The 20,990-nt window shown below is 37.8% G+C and overlaps 1 protein-coding gene across 1 annotated transcript; it reads right to left on the bottom strand.

Moving 5' to 3' along the window:
- Window positions 1-9,335: 9,335 nt before the first annotated feature.
- Window positions 9,336-13,644, bottom strand: NFXL1 (NF-X-like 1). The gene has a single exon (XM_006828386.4). It carries the CDS (start codon window positions 13,187-13,189, stop codon window positions 9,485-9,487), a length of 3,705 nt encoding a protein of 1,234 aa, XP_006828449.1. The 5' UTR covers window positions 13,190-13,644; the 3' UTR covers window positions 9,336-9,484.
- Window positions 13,645-20,990: the final 7,346 nt, after the last annotated feature.

The following is a 20,990-nucleotide window of genomic DNA, read 5'->3' as shown; positions in this document are numbered from 1 at the left end:
GCCCTTCACCTCCTCTGGTTCCATTAGGGGTTTGTCCACTCCACCAGCCATTATGACATTTGTTATGCTTCTTCCAAAGGTAATCCAAACGATTCATTTTTCAATGTCTGTGATTCTGTTTTCGACGGTATGATTTGATACCATTTGGGCACCCACGAGTGCCGACCAGGCTTTTGAGCCTTAGTCACATTCCATGTAATGCACTTAGGATCGTATGAACTTAGCGTGGCTTATTACCTCCTTTTTTCCTCGAAGGTTTGGCAGGAGGAGTCCTTCATTGGATGAAAGAGATGAAATATCATCAAAGTTCGAAGTGGCTTTGGTTTCCTTGAGGTTCCTTGCCCTTCTTACCATCTTGTTCTTTGGAGATCCCTATCACATTACATGAGCACACCTCAAAGACATCATCTTCCATCCTACCTCTTAGCACTGGAAGTAGTGGGAAATCTACAAACATCCCCTTTCAATTTGAAGGATTCAGAGCCATACGAGCTCTTTGTCGTGCATCCAAGCGTGATTGCACACACAAAAGGTGACTTTCAACTTGCTCAAAGATAACTCTAGGCTTTGGGTCCACCAACCCTGCTCACATTTCACCCATAAAACTTTCATTCAGTTCAATGGATTTTCATGCTTTGGAAGCGACGTGCTCATTGAGGACCCTACCTTCCTTTTTAAGGGCAGTTTTTACTCATGGCCTTTGTGAGCGTGTGGGAGTAGGTTTCCCATCATGAGATACGAACGAGTTCGACTTATCCAAGGCTTTGGCTTATGGTCTTAGGTCACATTGGATAGGATAGGTTGTCAGCTTATGAGCATGAGAGGTAAGCATGTGTAAGTCAAGCTCAAGATGAGAGCTGACCACCAGCCTATGAGTATAACATGTAAGTCTAGGCAGGTTAGGCTGAAGAGTACACCTGACCACCGGCCTATGAATATGAATTGTAAATCCAGGCAGGTTAGGCTCAAGAGGAGACCTAACCACTAACGTATGGCTCAAGATTCGGCTCAAGAGGAGACCTGACCACTGGCCTATGGATATAATCCATAGGTTCGGGCAAGTTAGGCTCAAGAAGAGACTTGACTGCTGCCCTATGGATACGATATGTGGATCCGGGCAAGATAGGCTCAAGAGATGACCTGACTGCTGGCTTATGGATATGATATGTATGTCCGGGTAAATTAGGCTCAAGAAGAGACCTGACCGCTAGCCTTTGAGTTTTTTATGAACGGGATACCTGAATAAGCTCATGCTCCAGAGCCATATCGGTTGGAACTCCTTGGTGTTGGCTCAATGGATTCCTCAAGTGATTAACTTGATATTGCTTAATGGGCACAACCGCCTTATTCTCACGAAGCACATTCGACGCACGAGTTGTTTCCATTTGAACCTTGATGTCACCAATCGACACACTTATGCTAGGACTTCCAACTTTTGCTAGTGAGCTCTAGGATTCGCAACAGCGTGCGAGCCTACCCTGAATATTCGCGTTAACAATTCGCGGCATAAGAATATCCATAGGCATGCCTTGAGTGGTGGACTCTTGAATAACATTTGGATTGATAACTACAACCCATGGTTCATCTCTACTTCTCGTCGTAAGTTAGAGTAATTCGAAGAGGGTTAGTGCCTACTGAAATTTTGAACTTAGCCTTTGACCTTCGAGTCGTCTTAACCCCACACCTTTGTGGCTGATGCGCCAGCCCAATCATACAATACAACAAAATACAACAAGGTACTCATGCCAAATGACTCTTCACAGAGAATACGAACAACCAGCAAAGTGCATTACGCAAGCATGGTTCTCATCATGAAAGATGTCACGAAGACAACGATCTATGATTCCTTTTGGCAGCATGTGTAAAGAACTCAGGGACTGATCGTCAAAGTAAGAGAGAGAGGGAGGGAGAGAGATATAGAGACATAGAGAGATCGAAAGAGTGATTATTGTGAAACCCAATTCTAGAGAGAAAAAATACTCTACCCAAAATAAAGGGTGAATTTCTCCTCAATGGCGTCACTAGAGACTTGTTGCCCAAAATGTGTTAAAAATATATTTATGACATAATAACTTTATATCAAAGAAATAAACCAAAAATCCTACACAACCGAGGTCAAATATGCCCTTGAGTTTTATATTATGGAGATAAGAAGGTTTTTATATATATAATGGGTATGTGAGGAGCTCCAGGAACTTCTAATTCCTGTTACAATTTACATCAACCCTTTATATGGGGTCGAACACCGATGATTCGAGTCTTGAAGCTTAAACATTCACATATGACAGGAAAATATACTGATAAATAGAGAATATCGCTACCAAGGGGCGTATGGGGGCCAGTATATCTGACTATACGTAGAGGTATTTTCCACGTATTGGCTCCTTTTTTAACAGAGGCTTCAAGTGAGTAAAGTAATCAACATTTTTCTCTCTTTGATGATTTCACCCCAAAGAACAAAAGATGGCACTATCAGAAGGCCTATCTCTTAACTGCCAATGCAATAACTTGTTGATATACAATCATTCTCTCATCTCTCGCTCTTTCTCTATCATGCACAAAGATGGGAAATACAAAGGAGGGTCTAGTATGGATTCAAAGATCAGTCTCATCTGTCCTTGAGAGGTAGTTTTAAATAGGTTATCTAATAAGATGAGGATGAAGATTGATAAAGCATATCCATATTGTTGACCATAACCAATCATAACTCATGATTTAGTTTGAAATGATAAACTCATATCATTTTTCAATTTTGAAAATACCTCCAGGTATTTTTAATGATAAGCACGGTCCTTATTTGAACTTCATCTTGTCTTGATGTTTGAATTTGAACATGTAACTGCCAAGATCCATCATGATATTCCATGAGAAAATAAAAAAAAGTGGTTATTTCTTATATGTCATTTGCCAGTCTGCAAAATCGTTTTGACATGTCCAAGTACTTTCATTATCGCTCTTTGATGACGAATCATTTCACTATAAAATCTTGTGGATTGATAGAGGCCTTAGAGACAAACACAATGATTCAAAATTCTCCTCAAATGGATCATAGATGAGGGAGATATGACACTTTGAAATGGACCCAAATCTGTTGTAGATTGCGACAACAGGTCTGAAGACTACAAGCTCAATCACTCACCACAGGGAATTATTGACATTGGGAGTATGATAATTTTATAGAGGAGACTACAACATATATCTCTACAAACTTTGGTCTAAATATTCTCCATATATTGGTAGAAATTATACAGCAACGGCTAAGCTTTTGTACAGTTTTTATGCTTACTATTGTGGAGCTTGCTACTCTCACTTGAGATATCCTTACAACACTAATATGGTAGATAAGGCATTGAGTCAAGAATCTAATGGTTCAGGTTCCATGAGAAGACTTCTTATAATTTGGAAAAAATCTCAAATTTAGTGACCATGGGCTATCTTGGATTTATGTTTAGTAGATGATGTAAAAAGGCCCTCATATGACGAGTCCTTATACATTGAGTTTGCACAATAACCCACCGTTTTCCAAGGTATATAGACATGACATTCATTCAGTACTTATTTCTTGCATTACACCCTCATGCTTGTATATAAATTTCTCTAAGTGTACTTAGTCTTGTATTACGACTAAAAATAGACCCAACACCCCCTTGCAGAGGGGAAAAAAAGAAAAACATTTGTTGGGTTGAATACCTGAAAGAGTCCCCATGCAAGAAAATATTTTAAGCTGAACACATGAAAGGGCCCATGTGTATAATAAAAAAAATATGAGAGAGAGAGAGCATCCAAATTCCAAAGGTAAAATTAAAAGATGTCTTCAAAATGATATCAATTTGATGCCCAAAACAATCAAGGGACATTAGCCTGATAGACCATGGATAGGGACAGTGATTCAAAAAGCAGACCGCCCAACGCCTAGGCAGTCTAGAAGGCCTGGGCGCATCGTATAGGCCTAGCCTCCAAAAAAAGGCGGAAATCCCAGGGTGCCTACCTAGACGCCCAGGAACCCACTAAGCGGGCACCCAGCCCAAGGCCTATGTCCCGCCCAGAGGCAGAAAACCCATTCGGTAGGGGCATTTTGTGTCTTTTTTTTAATACTAAGGGGCCAAAATTATAAGTTTTAGATTTATTTGAAACCTAAAACCTATTAGAGCCCATTTTATAGAGAAAAACCCCAAAAAACTAGTTTTTGTAATTTTTTTAGGATCAAAGGGTTTCTCAAAGTAATGAGAAATTGATTAAAATATCATCGTTGATATTAGATTTAAAGGAAAATTTTGTATAGAACCCTAATTCCTTATATTATTTCATGGTAGACCCTCTTTCTTTCGAGCGGTATAAAGAACGTACCCCATCATCTCTTATCTCATTCTTTTATTGACTTTTGACTATAAAACTTAGCCCCAACAAATCCTTTTATACCATTTCAACCCAAAAAAAATTTTAATTCTTTTCTTCCCTTCCACCCATTAAAAAAGTTTTTGGGTTGAAATGGTATAAAAATATTTATTGGGGCTAATTTTTATAATCAAAAGTCAATAAAAGAGGGGGATAAGAGATGAGGGGGTCTAGTGAAATCCTTAGAGGTTTCCTTATGCCACTTGCAAAAAAAATAGAGGGCGGATCTACCATGAAATAATATGAGGAATTAGGGTTCTATACGAAATTTTTCCTATATTTAATTTTAGATGTTTTATAAATTTATTATATAGTTTTTTAGAAGATTTTGAGTCCTTAAAAGCACCTTTGAGGTGGAAGTTTGGAGATCGAGCAATCAAAGTAAGTGATTTTTTTTTTACTGCTTATATAAGTTGTATTATTTTGAGATGTTTTCTTCGAATTCTAATAGAAGTAGTGATCCAAGTTGCAAATATCAATCCAATTCCTTCGGATAAAAATTGCATAAAATGCAAGTTTTGTGAAAATGATGCAAAAGGAGGCATAAACCAGTTCAAGAAACATATTGCCGGTATCTGGGGGGTGTTGCCCCTTGTAAAAAAACTTCTGATATTGTTAAAGAGGAAATAAACAATTTTTTTAGTCTTGTAAAAATGAAAAAAAGATGAGAGACATGCCTCCATAGCAGAGATTAAGTCTGAGGCTCGAATCAGTTATGATGATGATGACAGTGATGATGACGAGGAGGGATGTCAAGAGGTAGAACAATCCATTATTATGGAGAAGGGAAAGGGAGATGTAATTGCTTCTGGGAGTTCTTTGCCTAAGAAGCCTCGGGTAAGAGGCCTTATGGATTGTTTTTTGCCCTAGCTTGACCCTAAGGTTACAGGAGAGAAAACAAAGAAGCAAATTACTATTGAAAATAGAGTGAAGATGGAAAAGAGAGATAGAGTTGTTTTTTATGTTGCTATATGGTTTTATGAGGCAAGCATTCCTTCTAATATTGTTCGCCTAAGCAACTTCTAAGCCTTGATAGAAGAAATTGGCCAATTTGGGCCTGGGATGAAACCCCCAACTCCATATGAGTTTTCTGAGCCTCTTTGGAAAAAAACGGTGAGTGCCACAAAGAATGCATGGGTTCAGTATAAAGTTTCTATTATGACTGATGCTTAAAGTGATAGGAAGAGAAAAAACCACATAAATTTGCTGGTGAATTGTCTTTTAGGGATTATTTTTCTTAGGTCTATTGCCTCTAATCATATATATGACGCTCATTACATATTCCAAGTTATAGAGAAGGGAATCAAAGAGGTTGGGGAGCACCTTGTTATATAAGTTGTCACAGAAAATGCTGCTCCTAAAGTTGATGATGCTAATTTGTTGCGCATAGCTTACCCTAAAATATTTTGGACACTGTATGCAGTACATTGTATAGACCTCATGCTTGAGACTCTTAGTGGTTTAACCAAGATATCAGGTGCATCAAAGAAGGCAAAGTCAATTACAAATTTTATTTATAGCCACATTCTCACCATCAACATTATGCGTAGATTTACAAAGAAAAAAGAAGTTGTGAGGCTTGGGGTCACGAGATTTGTAACCTGGTACGCATGCCTAGATAGCATACATTCGAGGAGAATCCAGTTGAGGCAGATGTTTACCTCAGATGACGGAGAGCATGTAAGTAGTCCAAGGATCAAGTTGAGAAGAATGTGAGAGATATTATCATTTCTAAAGCTTTTTGGTGAGGGGTGAAATGTACTCTTAAGGTATTTTTTCTTTTTGTCAAAGTCATTCGCATGGTTGATAGTGACAAGGCTTCTATAAGCTACATATATGAGGCTACGGAGAAATGCAAGAGAGAGATAGCCCAAAATTTAGATGACGATGAGAACCACTATAAACTTGTTTGGAAGACTATTGATGAGAAGTGGGATAAATAGTTACATCGGCCATTGCATGTGGCTGGTTATTATTTGAACCCATTTTTTTTTATTGTTAATAAGGATATGCACACAAATGGCACAATTATGACTAAATTTAATAAGCATGTAGATGTGCTAATCCTTTATCCAGATATTCAAGATATTATGTGTTGATGAGCTGATAATTTACAAGTGCTCATTAAAGTTTTTTGGGAGTCCAATGGCAATGAGATAAAGGACCAAAATTGATCTAGGTAATAATATTTTTAAGTTCATCAAGTTCAACTGTTCAAGTTATCAAGTTTCATTTCTATAATTATTATTATTTATTTATGATTTTATTCTATACCTTTGCAGCCAATTGGTGGAGCCAACATGGGTGTAGTTCTCCAAATTTATAAAAGTTGGCAATTCGGATCTTAAACCTAACCACTTCTTCGTCTGGTTGTGAGCGGAATTGGAGGTACATTGGAAGGGATAAAGGTAATTTGTATTGGTAATTTAGTACTTTAGTAGTTATTAGTTTTGACTATTTTGTAGCATTAGTATTATATATTTAATAATCTTAGTTATTTATATTAATTAGTTTCATTTGATTTTGTTAGATTTATACAAAGAAAATGAACAGGCTTGAATCAAAGAGGCTCAATGACATAGTATATGTTAAGTATAATCAATTCTTGAAGGACATGTTTGCTAAGAGAGATAAGAAAACCTCCCTCAGATAAAAAAATATGGACATGCTATGGAGTGGTTGGTTGATGATGATCAGGTCGAGTGGCATGAAGGATTGACATGGGACATGGTCATCAATGCTTCAAGGACATCAGCCGACCCCCATAGGGTCACTAGATCTTCTGCATAAAGAACGATACTGGAAGAAGAAGCAGATTCATAAGAGACAGACGAGGATGATCATTATGTCGAGGAGGGTGATGAGAATGATTATGGAAACAACTCCAATGCATATGATGCAAATGCAGCTGACCCTACTTTTTCTGATAATGCACGATGATTGAATTTTGAACATTGATTGAAAATTCTTTTGAGTCTTCAAATATTTCTTTCATTTTTGTTTTCCTCCTCTTGATTGTGTATTGTGGATTTGTGGTTTTACTGGTTTGGTATTTGATAACTTTAGTTTAGTAATTTGGTTGGTAGATTTGAAGTTTTAATTATGTCTATGTGTAGAATGTGGATTATCAATCAGACTATGGATAATTCATAATATGGGGTTTTGGTTAATATTGTATGTTCCTATGTGTTGCATAGTATACTTTTGAATTTTGATGTGCCATAAAGCCCTAATTCTTATATTTTATAAGATATATAGTTATACTTATATTGTGATTATACTTTTGAATTTTGATGTGCCCTAACTCACTAATTCTTATATTGTTAGAGACTATATAGTCCTTTTTTTCTACTGAGCGCCTACCTAAGCCTGTCGACCCCAGGCCGCCTAGGACCCGCCTAGTGCTTTTTTTCTATCTCTTTGAGTAAACTTGAAAGACAGTGACCCCGAACTTCAAAAGTTGGTAGTAAAGGGCGCCAACCATCTTCATATTTTCAGCAATTCTTTGGCGCATATGGTATCGGATCCTTGTTGGAGTTGACGATCCTGCATTATATTAGCCATCTTGAGTTGGGATCCATCATCCTCCCTACCTTTTTAAGGGTTTATAGCATAGGATGAGGCTTGTATGGTCGTCCATGTGCGTTAACGAGTTGCCCTATATAATATTTATTATTTGGACTCTATATGCTGATGAAGCTGGGGATAGGGTGCTCTGATGCAAAAAAACCCCCCACAAATTGGTCCCCAGAAGTTGGCTGATAAAAAAAAACGCAGAATTCGACGACATTTGGGTATTAAGGCTGGTTTCTGATCTCCATAAGTTTCCTTGAGCATGTACCTTTAGATTTGCTCTTGCATGAGTGATCCGGATGGGTACCTTCTATGACATAGGTTTGCTCCCACCGGATGGGTGCCTTCTATGACATAGGTTTGCCCCCACTTCAAATCTTAAAGGGACAGGCGTGGCCGACATAAGTTTACTCTCTCGTTGTCGGCTTGGATGGGTACCCTTTTATTACACAGGTCTACGGCTTGGATGGGTACCCTTTTATTACACTGGTCTACTCCCACCGCGAATCTTCAAAGTGATTTTTCTTGCAATAGTTCCAAGGACCAATTCTGGACATATTTCCTAGAATTTAGAATAATGGGTTTTTTTGTATGAGCCTGGTTTCAGACACCACTTGTTGTGTCAGACACCACTGGTTGATTTAGCAAGGAATTGTACCCTGCGTAGCACGAGTTATTGAAGTGCTCTCGCAGAGTTTTACCTGAACTTGGTGAGAAGGTGAAAAGGACTCCATTATCCGAATTTTTCAGCCCTGAAAAAACATAAATACCCTTACATAAATCAAATAAATTACATGACAAAATAATATTAGTTTTCATATCTAACCTCATCGATAGTGGTGGAGAGGTGCTCTTTTCAACTAGTCATGCACGAGGTCAGGTCCATTTTGTTAGTGTAGTGGTTTTAAATAACTCCTCATTTGTAGTTTGTTGTACCGCTGACTATGTGGGTTGCAATCATATTCATCATCATAGCCTCTTTTTCCAATTAATTGAGATCGACACACGAATCCTAATCCATCTCAGTTGTATTTAAAACATATGGACTGCAATGTGGAAATAAATTTTGACACAAGTGAACAAGTTAGTGATTAAAACTAAAAGTAAAAATAAAAAACATAATCCATTTTTGGGACTTGGGTTTGCAGTATTACTTGCAGTAACAGCAGGCAGCAGGTTCTAAAAAAATGAGAACTGAAATCTTCCTTCCATCTACATGGCATAATATGCCTTTTTTTTTTAATTGGTATAATACGCTTTGACATCATATGATCACAATACAAATGTAGTACCTTCATCTCCTCTAATTGAAGAGAGATTGACTGTTCATGCTAACATAGCTTGTATGCTGAGATGAGCCTCCCCCAAAAGAAAAAAAGAGTATATATTCTGAGTTTCAGCAACAACAAAAAAATAGAAAAAAGAACCCCTCGAAGGACAAAATTACAGGGATGCTGATAAGAAACACAACTTCGGGAAAATTTGAGACCCACAGGCCATTACATGTAACACATCCTCACTCATAAGCTTTCTCCCAGTCCTCCACCTCCTCAGGCTCCCCCCCATTACTTTGCCCAGTATGACTCACTCCACTCAAACTCAAACTCAAAGAAGCCTCTGCCTTACTCTCAGAAATCTGAGAACTTTCAGAAATTTGTGGAACCAAGCTACTCCTCTGTGAACTACCAACCTCCTTATCAAGCACATTCCATGGATTCCTCGAGGCCATGATCGGTTTCTCCTTAGTTTTCCATCCAGGCTGAGAAGCTTCACCACTAGACCACTCCTCACCCCATGAATCTTCCAACCACCCTGTTTCTGGAACAGCCTTCTTCCAAGCATTGGCCTTAACCCCAAAGTTTCCACCGTCCCGAACCCCCCAAGCGTTCAAACTCAAAGAACCAACATTTTGCAAAACCACAGCTCCAATGTAGGCTGAACCGTGGTCTAGGCGCCTAAGAGCAGTCGCTGCTCTTGCAGGTTCACCAAAAACAGCTAAAGCATTCCTATCGTTCAACCACACAAGCTCGCATTCTCCACCAAACCTAAGTATCAGAGCACTTACATCTGAATCCCTTGGTAAATCAAACAACGCAACCACAAGCCTTGGGTCCATGTCTATTGATGAATCAAAGGGTGGGGCTTGTTGCCCTATTGCAGCAGGGACAGATCCCCCTCTAAAACCTAGAATCCGAGCTGGAGGCTTAGATTTTGGAGTTACATGTACCACGAGGAATCGACGTGGTTCCCATCCAGCAGCGTGGATGCTAAGTTTCCATCTCTCCGCGATTTGCCTAATTGCATCCCTTTTCTCCTTTGGGGCAGCACAAAAAACATGCACTCTAATGCTATTTGGGCTCCCTTTGCCCTTACCCAACACCAAATACTTGCATCTCTCCTCTATGGCCATGACCCACTTCGGATCTCTCCTCATCAAATCTGTAAGGTACTCTGAAACGGCTGCACTCTCACCAAAATGAAGTGCATCAACATTTGTTGATATCTCAAAAGCATCAGCCAAAACCCTCTTTCTCTCTAATTTTGCACATTCGTCATCACAAATGAACTTCCTTTGCCCAAGAGGTACCCTACCAGAGCTGGTAGAACTATCAATGGGTTGAAGGGGAACAGGCAACTTTTCGGCTACAGAGGCTTCATAGACAGTATCAACATAAACTGAACTACCACCTGCACTACAAGGAACAGAAGATGAAATTCTACCACAGTTACAAGTGATGGTCACCTGAAAATTGCATCTTTGATCGGGGCAAAGCTGACCAGGATGGCACTCAGCAGCACATGTGTGCCTGCAATCTCTCCTAGGAGCCCCACACACTTGCCCACAAGATCTCCTAGAGAACAAATCACCCGAAACCCCAGAGAGTGAATCACCGGAAGGAGGTGGATCGCAAGGGGAAGGATGACAAGTTCTTGCACAAGCGTGCATGCCACATTGCCTAGTCTTTCCACAAAGCTTATTGCATCGAATATCACGAGATCCACATGGTATGTTTCTTAGTACCAGGTGCCCCCCTACACATTCCTTTGCTATGGGTACAGTGCATGGAGGGCAGTCACCAAAATGACAACTATGAGAGGCAGGGTGGCCACATGGTTGGGGCACTGAACATGGGTGTTGGCAAGAGGGTGGCAGGGTACCACAGGGCACCGGAGGGGATATGGAGGTCTTTCCACATGCACAAGAGAGATCAGTGAATATAGTTTCAAGGCAAGGTGGGCAATGGCCACTATGACATAGAATACCACAGGTGTGTTGCCCACACCTAAGCTTTTTGCCACAAATCATTTGGCACAAATGGGGGTCCCAATCGAAGGAATAAGGCTCTTCTCGACCCTTTGGATTTGAGAGAGGGCAACACCTCTCATTGCACCTGTGTCTACCACAATTCTTCTTATGCCCACAACTTTTGTCGCAAAGGAAACCATCTTGATCAGATGGTATCATGGTTTTGTAGCAAGGAACTGTTCTAGATGAAGACCCACACCGACATTTTTGGGTAACCAGTATTTGGCAAGGTGGGCATGCCCCTTCATGGCATGAGGCCTCACAAGAGTGATGGCCACAAGGCAATGTCCTTTCACAAGCTTTTGAGCAGGTTAGTATAGGATCCAAGCAACTCTTTCGAGTATTCAGCAATTGGGTCTTTCCACAAGGGCAAGTCTTCATCTTCCATGGCACCAATTCACATTCCCCACACTCTCCTGGATGGCAACTCTTCTCACACTGATGGTTTCCACAAGAAAGCAGCTTTCTACACAAACCCCCACAAGAAAAGATCCCCGAAAAAGAACCCAACTCACCCTTAATCCCCATCTCTCCACAAAGGAGAGCATGCTCCTTCTTTCCACAAAAACACAAGGCATTAAGCAAAAACTCACAAGAATTGCAGGGCCCAACATGGCAAGCTTCTTCACAGTAATGCCGCCCACACCCCAGAAGCTTACCACATGGTTGCCCACACGAAGGCACCGACTTTCTATCAGAGCACCTCCTTGTTAGAGTTGTCTTTCCACATGGGCATGGCTGAGGAGGAGCAAAGGCTTTACAAGGAGGGCAAGGTCCAGGGTGACATTGAAGAACACAGAGGTGAGGACATAGAGGGTTTGGGATTTTATCAAGGGCTTTTCCACATGGTTCTCCACAAGAGTGAGGAGTTAGGTAGAAATCAGAAGGTGGATCTCTCCTTTTACCACAAAAACAAGTGTATCTTAGCTCTTCAGGCGTGGCCATTTGAACAGATTGGCACCCAGGGCATCTCCAGTTCGATCCTTGCGTTGTTTCGACTGATAAATCAACAGATGTAGGAGCTTTTGCCCACTTTTTCACACAGTTGAGATGAAAGATAGAGAAGCAACTACCACAAGACCAGATTGAAGCTGACCTTCCAACCACATCGAAGCATATCATGCATTCAATTGCACCTTTGGTGAGCTTCTCTTGTATCTCTTGCACCAGTTGAGGGACATGAGAGATGGTCAGTTCATGTGATCTTCCTTTCTCTATCTGCCTTTGTCTCTCTACATCCTTCCTGCCTCCATGAGCTGTGCGCCTTTCTCTCTCTAGCTCCTTTGAAAATCCTCCACTGCTTTGCCTGAATCTGCTGTTTCCATGTACTCTGGGATGAGAACCAGAAGGATTAACACCAAGTACGCCCCTCTCCACACATTCTCTTGCAAAATCACCTCTCTGTTGACCACGAATGGAACTATCACATTGGACACGTCTTGATTCAAACCCTAAATCTGAACCACCAGAGTAAACCACTGGAGCAGAAGCACCACCAGTCTGATCACCTATTCTAGGGCTCCCAGAATTAACTTGGTTTGGATTCTGGTAATCCCTTGAGTTTCTGGTATCAGATCGATCAGAATTAGGGCGATCTCTTGAAATTCTCAAATCAAAACGATCAGAATTCCGGTAGTTTCTCGAGTTTCTGGCATCAAGTCGATCAGGATTCACCTGATTTCTCAAGTTCCTCACATCAAATCTATCAGAACTCTGATACCCTGTTGAGTTTCCAAAACCGAATCGATCAGAACCAGCGTACTCTCTCGTGCTGATCAAATTTAAAACTGATTCAGGGTTTCTGGTTTCAGAGCTAGGGCTAGGGCTAGGGCTTGGGTTAGGGTTTCTGGTTCTTGGGACCCATTCCCCGCGCCAGCCCCTCCCTTCATTTCTGCTTCCGACTCCGGGGCTCATCCTCGTCGAAACCAGGAAAGGAGGCCCTAAAAGAGACGGATGAATCTTGAAAAAAAAAGTGGAGAGAGAGAGAAAGGAACACAGAAATGGGAAGAGAGAGAATAACAAGATAAGAAATACAAAAGGGTAGAGAGAGACACCTGCCAACGACAAATGTGGAAATACGGAAGAGAGAGGAGATAGAAAAAATGTGGAAGAGCGAGGACGGAGACAAAATATGGAAGAGAGAAGGGAGAAGAGAAGAGGAGAGAGAATAAGAGGAAACGGAAGAGAGAGAAAATATGGAAGATAGAGGAGAGAGAATATGAGGAAATGGAAGAGAGGGACAATATGGAAGAGAGAGAGGAGAGAGAGATATGAAATAAGAAGAGGAGAGAGAAGAAGCAGAGGCTGGTTGATGAGAGAGGAGAGGTGGAGTTGAAGTGAAGGTGCATTTATAGGAGAGACGGAGGCTTGAGGCCAAAGCAAGGGTCAAGGGAAGGTGCATCTATTTGACCCACCTTAACTTTGGAAATAGAGGAAAAGCCCTTACTTGACTACCTGTGTTGAAAAAAAAAAGTGTGTCGAATCACTGGATCGGTAATTTGGATCGCAAATCCACTGGATTGCGAGTCTAAAAGTATTTTAAAAAATATTATGAAAATCTAATGTTTTAAATTTTTAAAAGAAATAGCGACAACAACTGTATTATAATTTTTCACTATTATGTAAAATATATATAAAGACTAAAAATTTATTTCATGTCGAGTATTTATTACCGATTAAATTTATTTTCTAGTCAAAATAAAATTTAAAAGCAATATGATAATAAAATGAATTTCTTTGATTCATTTTATTTTTATTAATTTATTAATTTTGATTTTAAAAAAATAATTATATAAAAAATTTAATAAAAAAATTATTAGTAGAGAGAGGTAATTGATTATTCGCTTATTTATGGAGAAAGACAGTTTTAAGACAACCGATTCTTTGTAGAGCGAGGCAAGGTGGGTGGCAGAGCCTACATGGTAGTAGCTCTACCAAAGGTGAGATGCGTGTCGGTGGGGCCTGCCTTTTAGCTTTTTACAATAAGCTGCCGGGGAGGTGTGTACTGCTAGGGTCCACGAGTTAGATTTTTAAAAAATACTGTGCCCTTTGTTTTATAAAATAATTTCAGAAGTGCCTTCGGAAAAACATTTTAAAAAATACAGGTTTCTCTCATTCAAAATCAATACGTTACATAATCTGCCAATTTAAATAACTGGGACTCTCAATATATTGAGAATTTTTATTTTTTCAAAAAATCCTTCACTTCAAATTTTCGATGTTCGAATTAACAACAAATTCAGAGCGATGTTTGAAGTAACTTTTGATACAATAACTTTACACCTTGTCGAACAATTTCAATTTGAATCACCAAATTTTCAAACATTTCTATATAGTGGAATTTCCGAATTTCATAAATTATTCCTTACAGTCTTTTCTTTTTTTTCTTTTTTTCTTTTGTTTTTTTTCTTTCTTTCTTTTTTTTCAATTTTTGGGCTTTTGAATCAGTTTTTTTTATACTTTTACAGAGCAATAATTCATAGAAATAATTGAGGTTAGTCTATAAGAAGCATATTTCGTTCAACAAATCACATCTATTTTATTGATATTTGAGAAAAAAAATTTCATGACTGTTTTTTAACCATCCGCCCATCCTCAAAAATCTAAATTTTTGCTAGATGTTTGTGGGGATCATGCTATAGTATCAAAGGTTTGGCTCGCGAGAAAGAACATATTTTTGTGAATCTAGTCCAAAAATGTTTGGACCTTGTTGCACGCGTTCTTCTAGCAATCACCCAAAAAGATTGAGATTTTGGTTGTTTTTTTTTAAATACCAGTGAGTTCTTGATCTAGAAACCTATTTATCAATTTGTATTTTTTTTTTTTGGCTTGAATTTGCGATAATCTTAGGGCTTCCTAAAATCGGCCTTTTTTTTTTTTTATTTCTTCTTCAAATTTGAATTAAATTTCTTAAAATTAGTTCAAATTGATTATAGTGAACCTATCTACAATATTCTAGATCCAATCCAAAGATTTAAAGTGGGTTTTGACCAAAAGTTGCTGGTTTCTGAAAAATCCTTTTTTAAAAATAAATTATTGAATAATTATGTAGGGGTTTTGATGCATATGTTATTGGGAAGAATTAGTGTTAAGAATTCGTTTTTTTTAATTTTTATAATTATCTCGATTTTTATGGCTCAAATTTCAATTTTGAGGGAAAATATCATTTTTAAAGAATTTTTTTATGTTACAATATGGAAATTTGCGGGGCAATTATCTCGATTTTTATGGCTCAATTTTCCTAGCCGAAAGAACGTATTTCGGTTAAAAGAAAAAATAAAAATAAAAATCAACTTGGGAGAATGTTGCCCAAAAAGATACTATTGAGTTAATAATGGGTATCAAAAGTACTAATTTTTTTTCGGTAAAATTTTATATAGAGTCGAGGCTCTAAACAATTAAATTTGAGCCTACCTCAAAAATTTCACTAGAAGAGGTTGTTTTGATGCCCAAATATCCTCAAATTAATCATCTCAACATCAAGATACATCATGGACATGAGAAAAAAAAAGGATTTCAAGTTATGGAAATAGTGTATTTTGTAATGTACTTTTGGACCATCAATTTTCAAGATTTTCAAGTTTTGATCGACACTATTTCTTAAGCTTTAAACTCTATAAATAAAAATAATAATATATTTTAAGGCGATCACAAATATTTGCGGTATTGAAACTACATTTCTCGATACTATTTGAAGGTACACTCTAATTTAATTGTTTAGAGCCTAGACTCTATACAAATTGTACCTTCTTTTCTGTATTTTGGATTGTATATAATGAGACCATTTACCTTTAGTATAGGGAGGTCACAATTTCATATAACCATACGATGCGAAATCTGATAGCTTAGATGTGTCACAAAGTTCCAAAAAAAATTATTTATACTTTAAGCTTGGTCAATGAAATAAATCCAGCCACCCAATTTCACATCCAATGGTCAAGATTAATTGTGACCACTTTTTACTCAAGATAAATAGTCTCATTATATACCCTCCCTTTTTTTCTAGAGAGAGGGGGGTATATGCCTAGAAAGTACATACCAGATGTATCTATAGTTTTCCCTAATATCTTCAAATTGATAATCTCAACATTAAGATGCATGGACATAAGAAAAAAATGGATTTCAAGTTTTGGAAATAGTGCATCTTGTAATGCATTTTTAGACCGTCAATTTTCAAGATTTTCAAGTTTTCATAGATCTGCTTGATCCACACTATTTTTTAAGATTTAAATTTTATAATTAAAGATGAAAATATATTTTAAGGCTATCGCATGGATTTCCAGTATTGAAACCACATTTATCGATACTATTTAATGGTGCGCTTTATTTTGATTGTTTAGATCTTTGGCTCTATCCAAACTGCAACCAATCTGGAAAAAATTTATATAGAGTTGAGGCTCTAAACAATCAAATTAGAGCCCATCTCAAAATTTACTCTAGAAGAGATTGTTTTGATGCCCAAATATCCTCAAATTGATCATCGCAACATCAAGATGCTTGGACAAGAGAAAAAAATAGATTTCAAGTTTTGAAAAAAGTGCATCTTGTAAAGCATTTTTAGATCATCAATTTTCAAGATTTTCAAGTTTTCATAGATCTACTTGATCCACACTATTTTTGAAGCTTTAGATTTTATAATTAAAGATGAAAATATGTTTTAAGGTTATCACAAATATTTCCAGTATTGAAACCACATTTCTCGATACTATTTAAAGGTGCGCTTTACTTTGATTGTTTAGAGCCTCGCTCTATACAAATTGCACCCAATATGGAAAAAGTTTATACATAGAGTTGAGGCTCTAAACAATCAAATTAGGGCCCATCTCAAAAAGTTCACTAGAAGATGTTGTTTTGATCCCCAAATATCCTCAAATTGATCATCTCATCAATCAAATTAATCATCTCAACATCAAGATGCATGGACATGAGAAAAAAAAAAAATGGCTTTCAAGTTTTGGAAATAGTGCTTCTTGCAATGAATTTGTAGACCGTCAATTTTTAAGATTTTCAAGTTTTCATAGATTTACTTGATCCACACTATATTTAAAGCTTTAAATTTTTATAATTAAAGATGAAAATATATTTTAAGGCTATCACAAAGATTTCCAGTATTGAAACCACATTTCTCAATACTATTTAAAGGTGAGCTTTACTTTGATTGTTTAGAGCCTCGGCTCTATACAAACTGTACCTAATATGGAAAATGTTTATATAGAGCTGAGGCTCTAAACAATCAAATTAGAGCCCATCTGAAAAATTGCACTAGAAAAGGTTTTTTTGATGTCTAAATATCCTCAAATTGATCATCTCAACATCAAGATGTGTGGACATGGAAAAAAAATGGATTTAAAGTTTTGGAAATAGTGCATCTTGTAATGCATTTTTAGACCATCAATTTTTAATATGTTGAAGTTTTCATAGATCTGCTTGATCCACACTATTTTTGAAGCTTTAAATTTTATTATTAAAGATGAAAATATATCTTAAGGCTATCACAAAGATTTCTAATATTGAAACTACATTTCTCGACACTTTTAAAAAGTGCATTTTACTTTGATTGTTTAGAGCCTCGGCTCTATACAAACTGCACCCTTATAATATAGGATCCCTAAGCATGAACATAACCTCTCTTACGAATTGAAAGATATTAGGACACTTAACAGTCAGCCGCGGCCTACATGTCCATGGTGCGGGAAAAAACTTAACAAGCCTTTTCTATAGACTTGCGAAGCTTAAAGGTTAAGCACCTAAAGCATAGACGGGCTGCAAAAAACGTGTTAGATTAATGAAAATTTTGCATTTCTATTACTCACCAACTCCTTTAAATGAGATTATTTTGGGACCTCAATCCTTCCGGTGAACTTTTTGGTGAAATCAGTATATCGACTTCTCTATGAGGATCGTAGAATAGATATTGATTGAGTTATCTGTGAGGGTTGTAGAAGAGATATTGATCACCTTTTATTCAAGATTTCGAGTCCATCGACACCCTTAAAGTTCTGGCTTTTCTTTTAAGTGCATGTGAAGGAACATGGGCAACTACACATTACGTGAGAAGAAGAGGTTTCATTATTTCAGGTGTGTCATTATCTTTTCTTTCTTTGTCCTTTCGTATCTCATTTTTTAAAGTTGGGTAGACTGAACTTGCATCTTTAAATCCCTAATACGAAGAGGGCACCTGTTACAACAATGCCATCCCCTGCCTTTCGAAGTTGGGTACAATTATGGGGAAAGCTAGTATCATTGGGAACATTTAGTATGAAAAGAATAGAATAATTTTTTCGGACAAGCCGTTGGAGCGTGAGCCCAAATCCAATGTTCAGATTGGATCTCAAAAGATTGCAAATTTGTCACTAAGGAGCAGATATTCTCAATTTTTCAGAAATTATATATTATATTGCGTGTAGGAATAGAAGAGTCATAATATGAAAGGTCCCACCGAAAAATGTCCTGAAATTATACTTTGATGGTAGCTTGTGGGGTAATTTAGGGAGAGGGTATGGCCTTGTCAAAGATCATCGGGGCAGCAGGGGGAGGGGGTGCGGGGTGGGGGGTCACGTCGAATGTGGCTGAAGCTAAGGCTTTACTTCAGAGCTTCAGGGGCTAAGGTGAGTGTAATAGCTAAAGGGGATTCTTCTAATACGATCTCTTGGTGTAGGGGGCGTGCTAAGTCCTGGGAGACTTATTCCTCTGATTCAAGGGATTAAATACCTTACTGACATTCAATATTTCTTAATTTCACTTTCAGGGAAGCAAATATGGAGGCTGATTGTTTAGCCAAACGCCAAAGCGGTATTCGCAAACAATCGTTGGTTTTCACCAATTTTTCTGTATAAAATTTTTGTGCTTGTTTCTTAGGAAATAATGAAAGACTCATTTATTATTCAAAAAAATAAAAAGAAAAATAAAGCAGACCTAATAGCAAGAATTGCAATGCCTGAAAAGTGGTTCAAGCGACAATGACATATCTACCATTACAGCAATGATAACCACTAAGATAAAGGTTACAAAGAACGCATTATTTTAGTACAATTGTTATTTGCTTGTTAAAATATTGCCAGTTTGATTCGGAGCAGGCCGAGTCGATCCAGATTTCGAAACTAATTGGTATGAGTCTCAAGATAACTTGGGCGAGTCGAAGTGTGAAACCCTTTCTCATGCTTTAAAACATGAACATTATTTTTTTCCTTTTTCTTTTTTTTTTTGTTAGCGAGGGGATGATATTTGGGAATATGGATCAATAATTGATCCCAAGATATTAAGCCCCGCCTTGATTCATAGCAGCATAGCCCAATCTTAGAGTAATCCAAAACAAGATTCACTTGCTCATTTTCCCAATTTTTCGTGTTTTCTAAATCAAATATTGCAGTCCTTAGAGCTCAAAACCACTGTTCCGTCAAATTATCAGGTTCTCGCTCAAATCACAACCAAATGCCCTCGAATTTGCTTCGTTTCAAATATTTTTGAGTCCTCTATCCAAGCCATCAGCAAAAGAAAAAAAATGGATCAAATCTAGCCTAAGATCAATTGAGTACTCATTGATTTATGTCGCTTACTTTCTTAACATAGAAACAGGAAAGTCTTGACCACCGTCCGGGGCTGGAGTGCAAGATAACAGCTCCAAACGAGAGTGCAACGTGGATCCGTAAGTCAGTCTTCTACTTTCAAGCAGGCAGTTAGCTAATAGCAATATCTACTTTCAGTCAGTCTTCCAAGCAAACAGGCAGTAGGCACTACCACTTTCAAGCAGGCGGTTGGCATTAATATCTCCATCTTTCCCGCCAGTTTGCAACTCTGCAATGCGTTACGTCTTGGCATTAATATCTCCATCTTTCCCGCCACTTTGCAACTCTCCAATGCGTTACGTCTTTCTCTTTGATGCTCAGAATTCTTAAGTTTTTTGGAGTCTCAGTTAACAATTTTTAGTTGAGGATTTTAGGAAACTCATATTTTTTTATATAAATTACGTTACAGTTAATTTTTCTGTTGATATTTTCTATAAGTTCTAATGAAATCAAGTTATTTTGGGTTGTTTCTCTAGTGTTCAAAAAATACGCCACAGATTCTTTAATTTTAATTTTCTAAATACTATGTTTTGTTGTGTTCGAGGTTCTATTGGATAATTTAATTATTTTTTAAAACTATAGTCGCACAGATAACTAGGTCTCCAAATCCCAGAATTATTCCTCACCACCAGTGTGATGTTCAGAACGGCAACAAAAATTGGGAGCCCGCATGTCTTTCCTCTTAGAATACATTGTTTTCACTCATTTGAAAAAAATATTGATATTTAATTGATTCTATGGGTACCATTGTTGAAATTTAATGCATTTTAAACTTTCAAATGACCCTAATATTTACATAAGAACCAGACTTTGGGTGTTCATACGCCTTTAGCAACTTCATCAAGATATACATGGTCAATTTTTTACAATTCAACCCATTTTGAATTTTCAATTTTTTTAATATTTCTGAACAAAAAATTACCAACTCAATGAGGCTGAATCGGTCAAACTGGTCCAACTAGGCCGACTCTGCCAATTCACTGGCTCAACTAGGACCTAGCGGGTGACTAGTCAGGCCACCCGAGCGGTTTTTCAAAAACTTAGCGTTAGCCCATAAACCCTGTTAAACAAACGCAGATGAATGTAGAATCCGGAGCAGTGGGAATCATCCATGTGCATATATAATGTGATGGAGCTAAGCCACGGAAAAT

The sequence above is a fragment of the Amborella trichopoda genome, chromosome 4 (genome assembly GCF_054954075.1).
Source record: "Amborella trichopoda isolate Santa Cruz 75 chromosome 4, AtrichopodaSantaCruz75HAP2 v2.0, whole genome shotgun sequence".
In the NCBI taxonomy this organism is placed as follows: domain Eukaryota; kingdom Viridiplantae; phylum Streptophyta; class Magnoliopsida; order Amborellales; family Amborellaceae; genus Amborella; species Amborella trichopoda.
The sequence above is the reverse complement of the archived record's forward strand: the minus strand, read 5'-3'. Positions and strand labels throughout refer to the sequence as shown.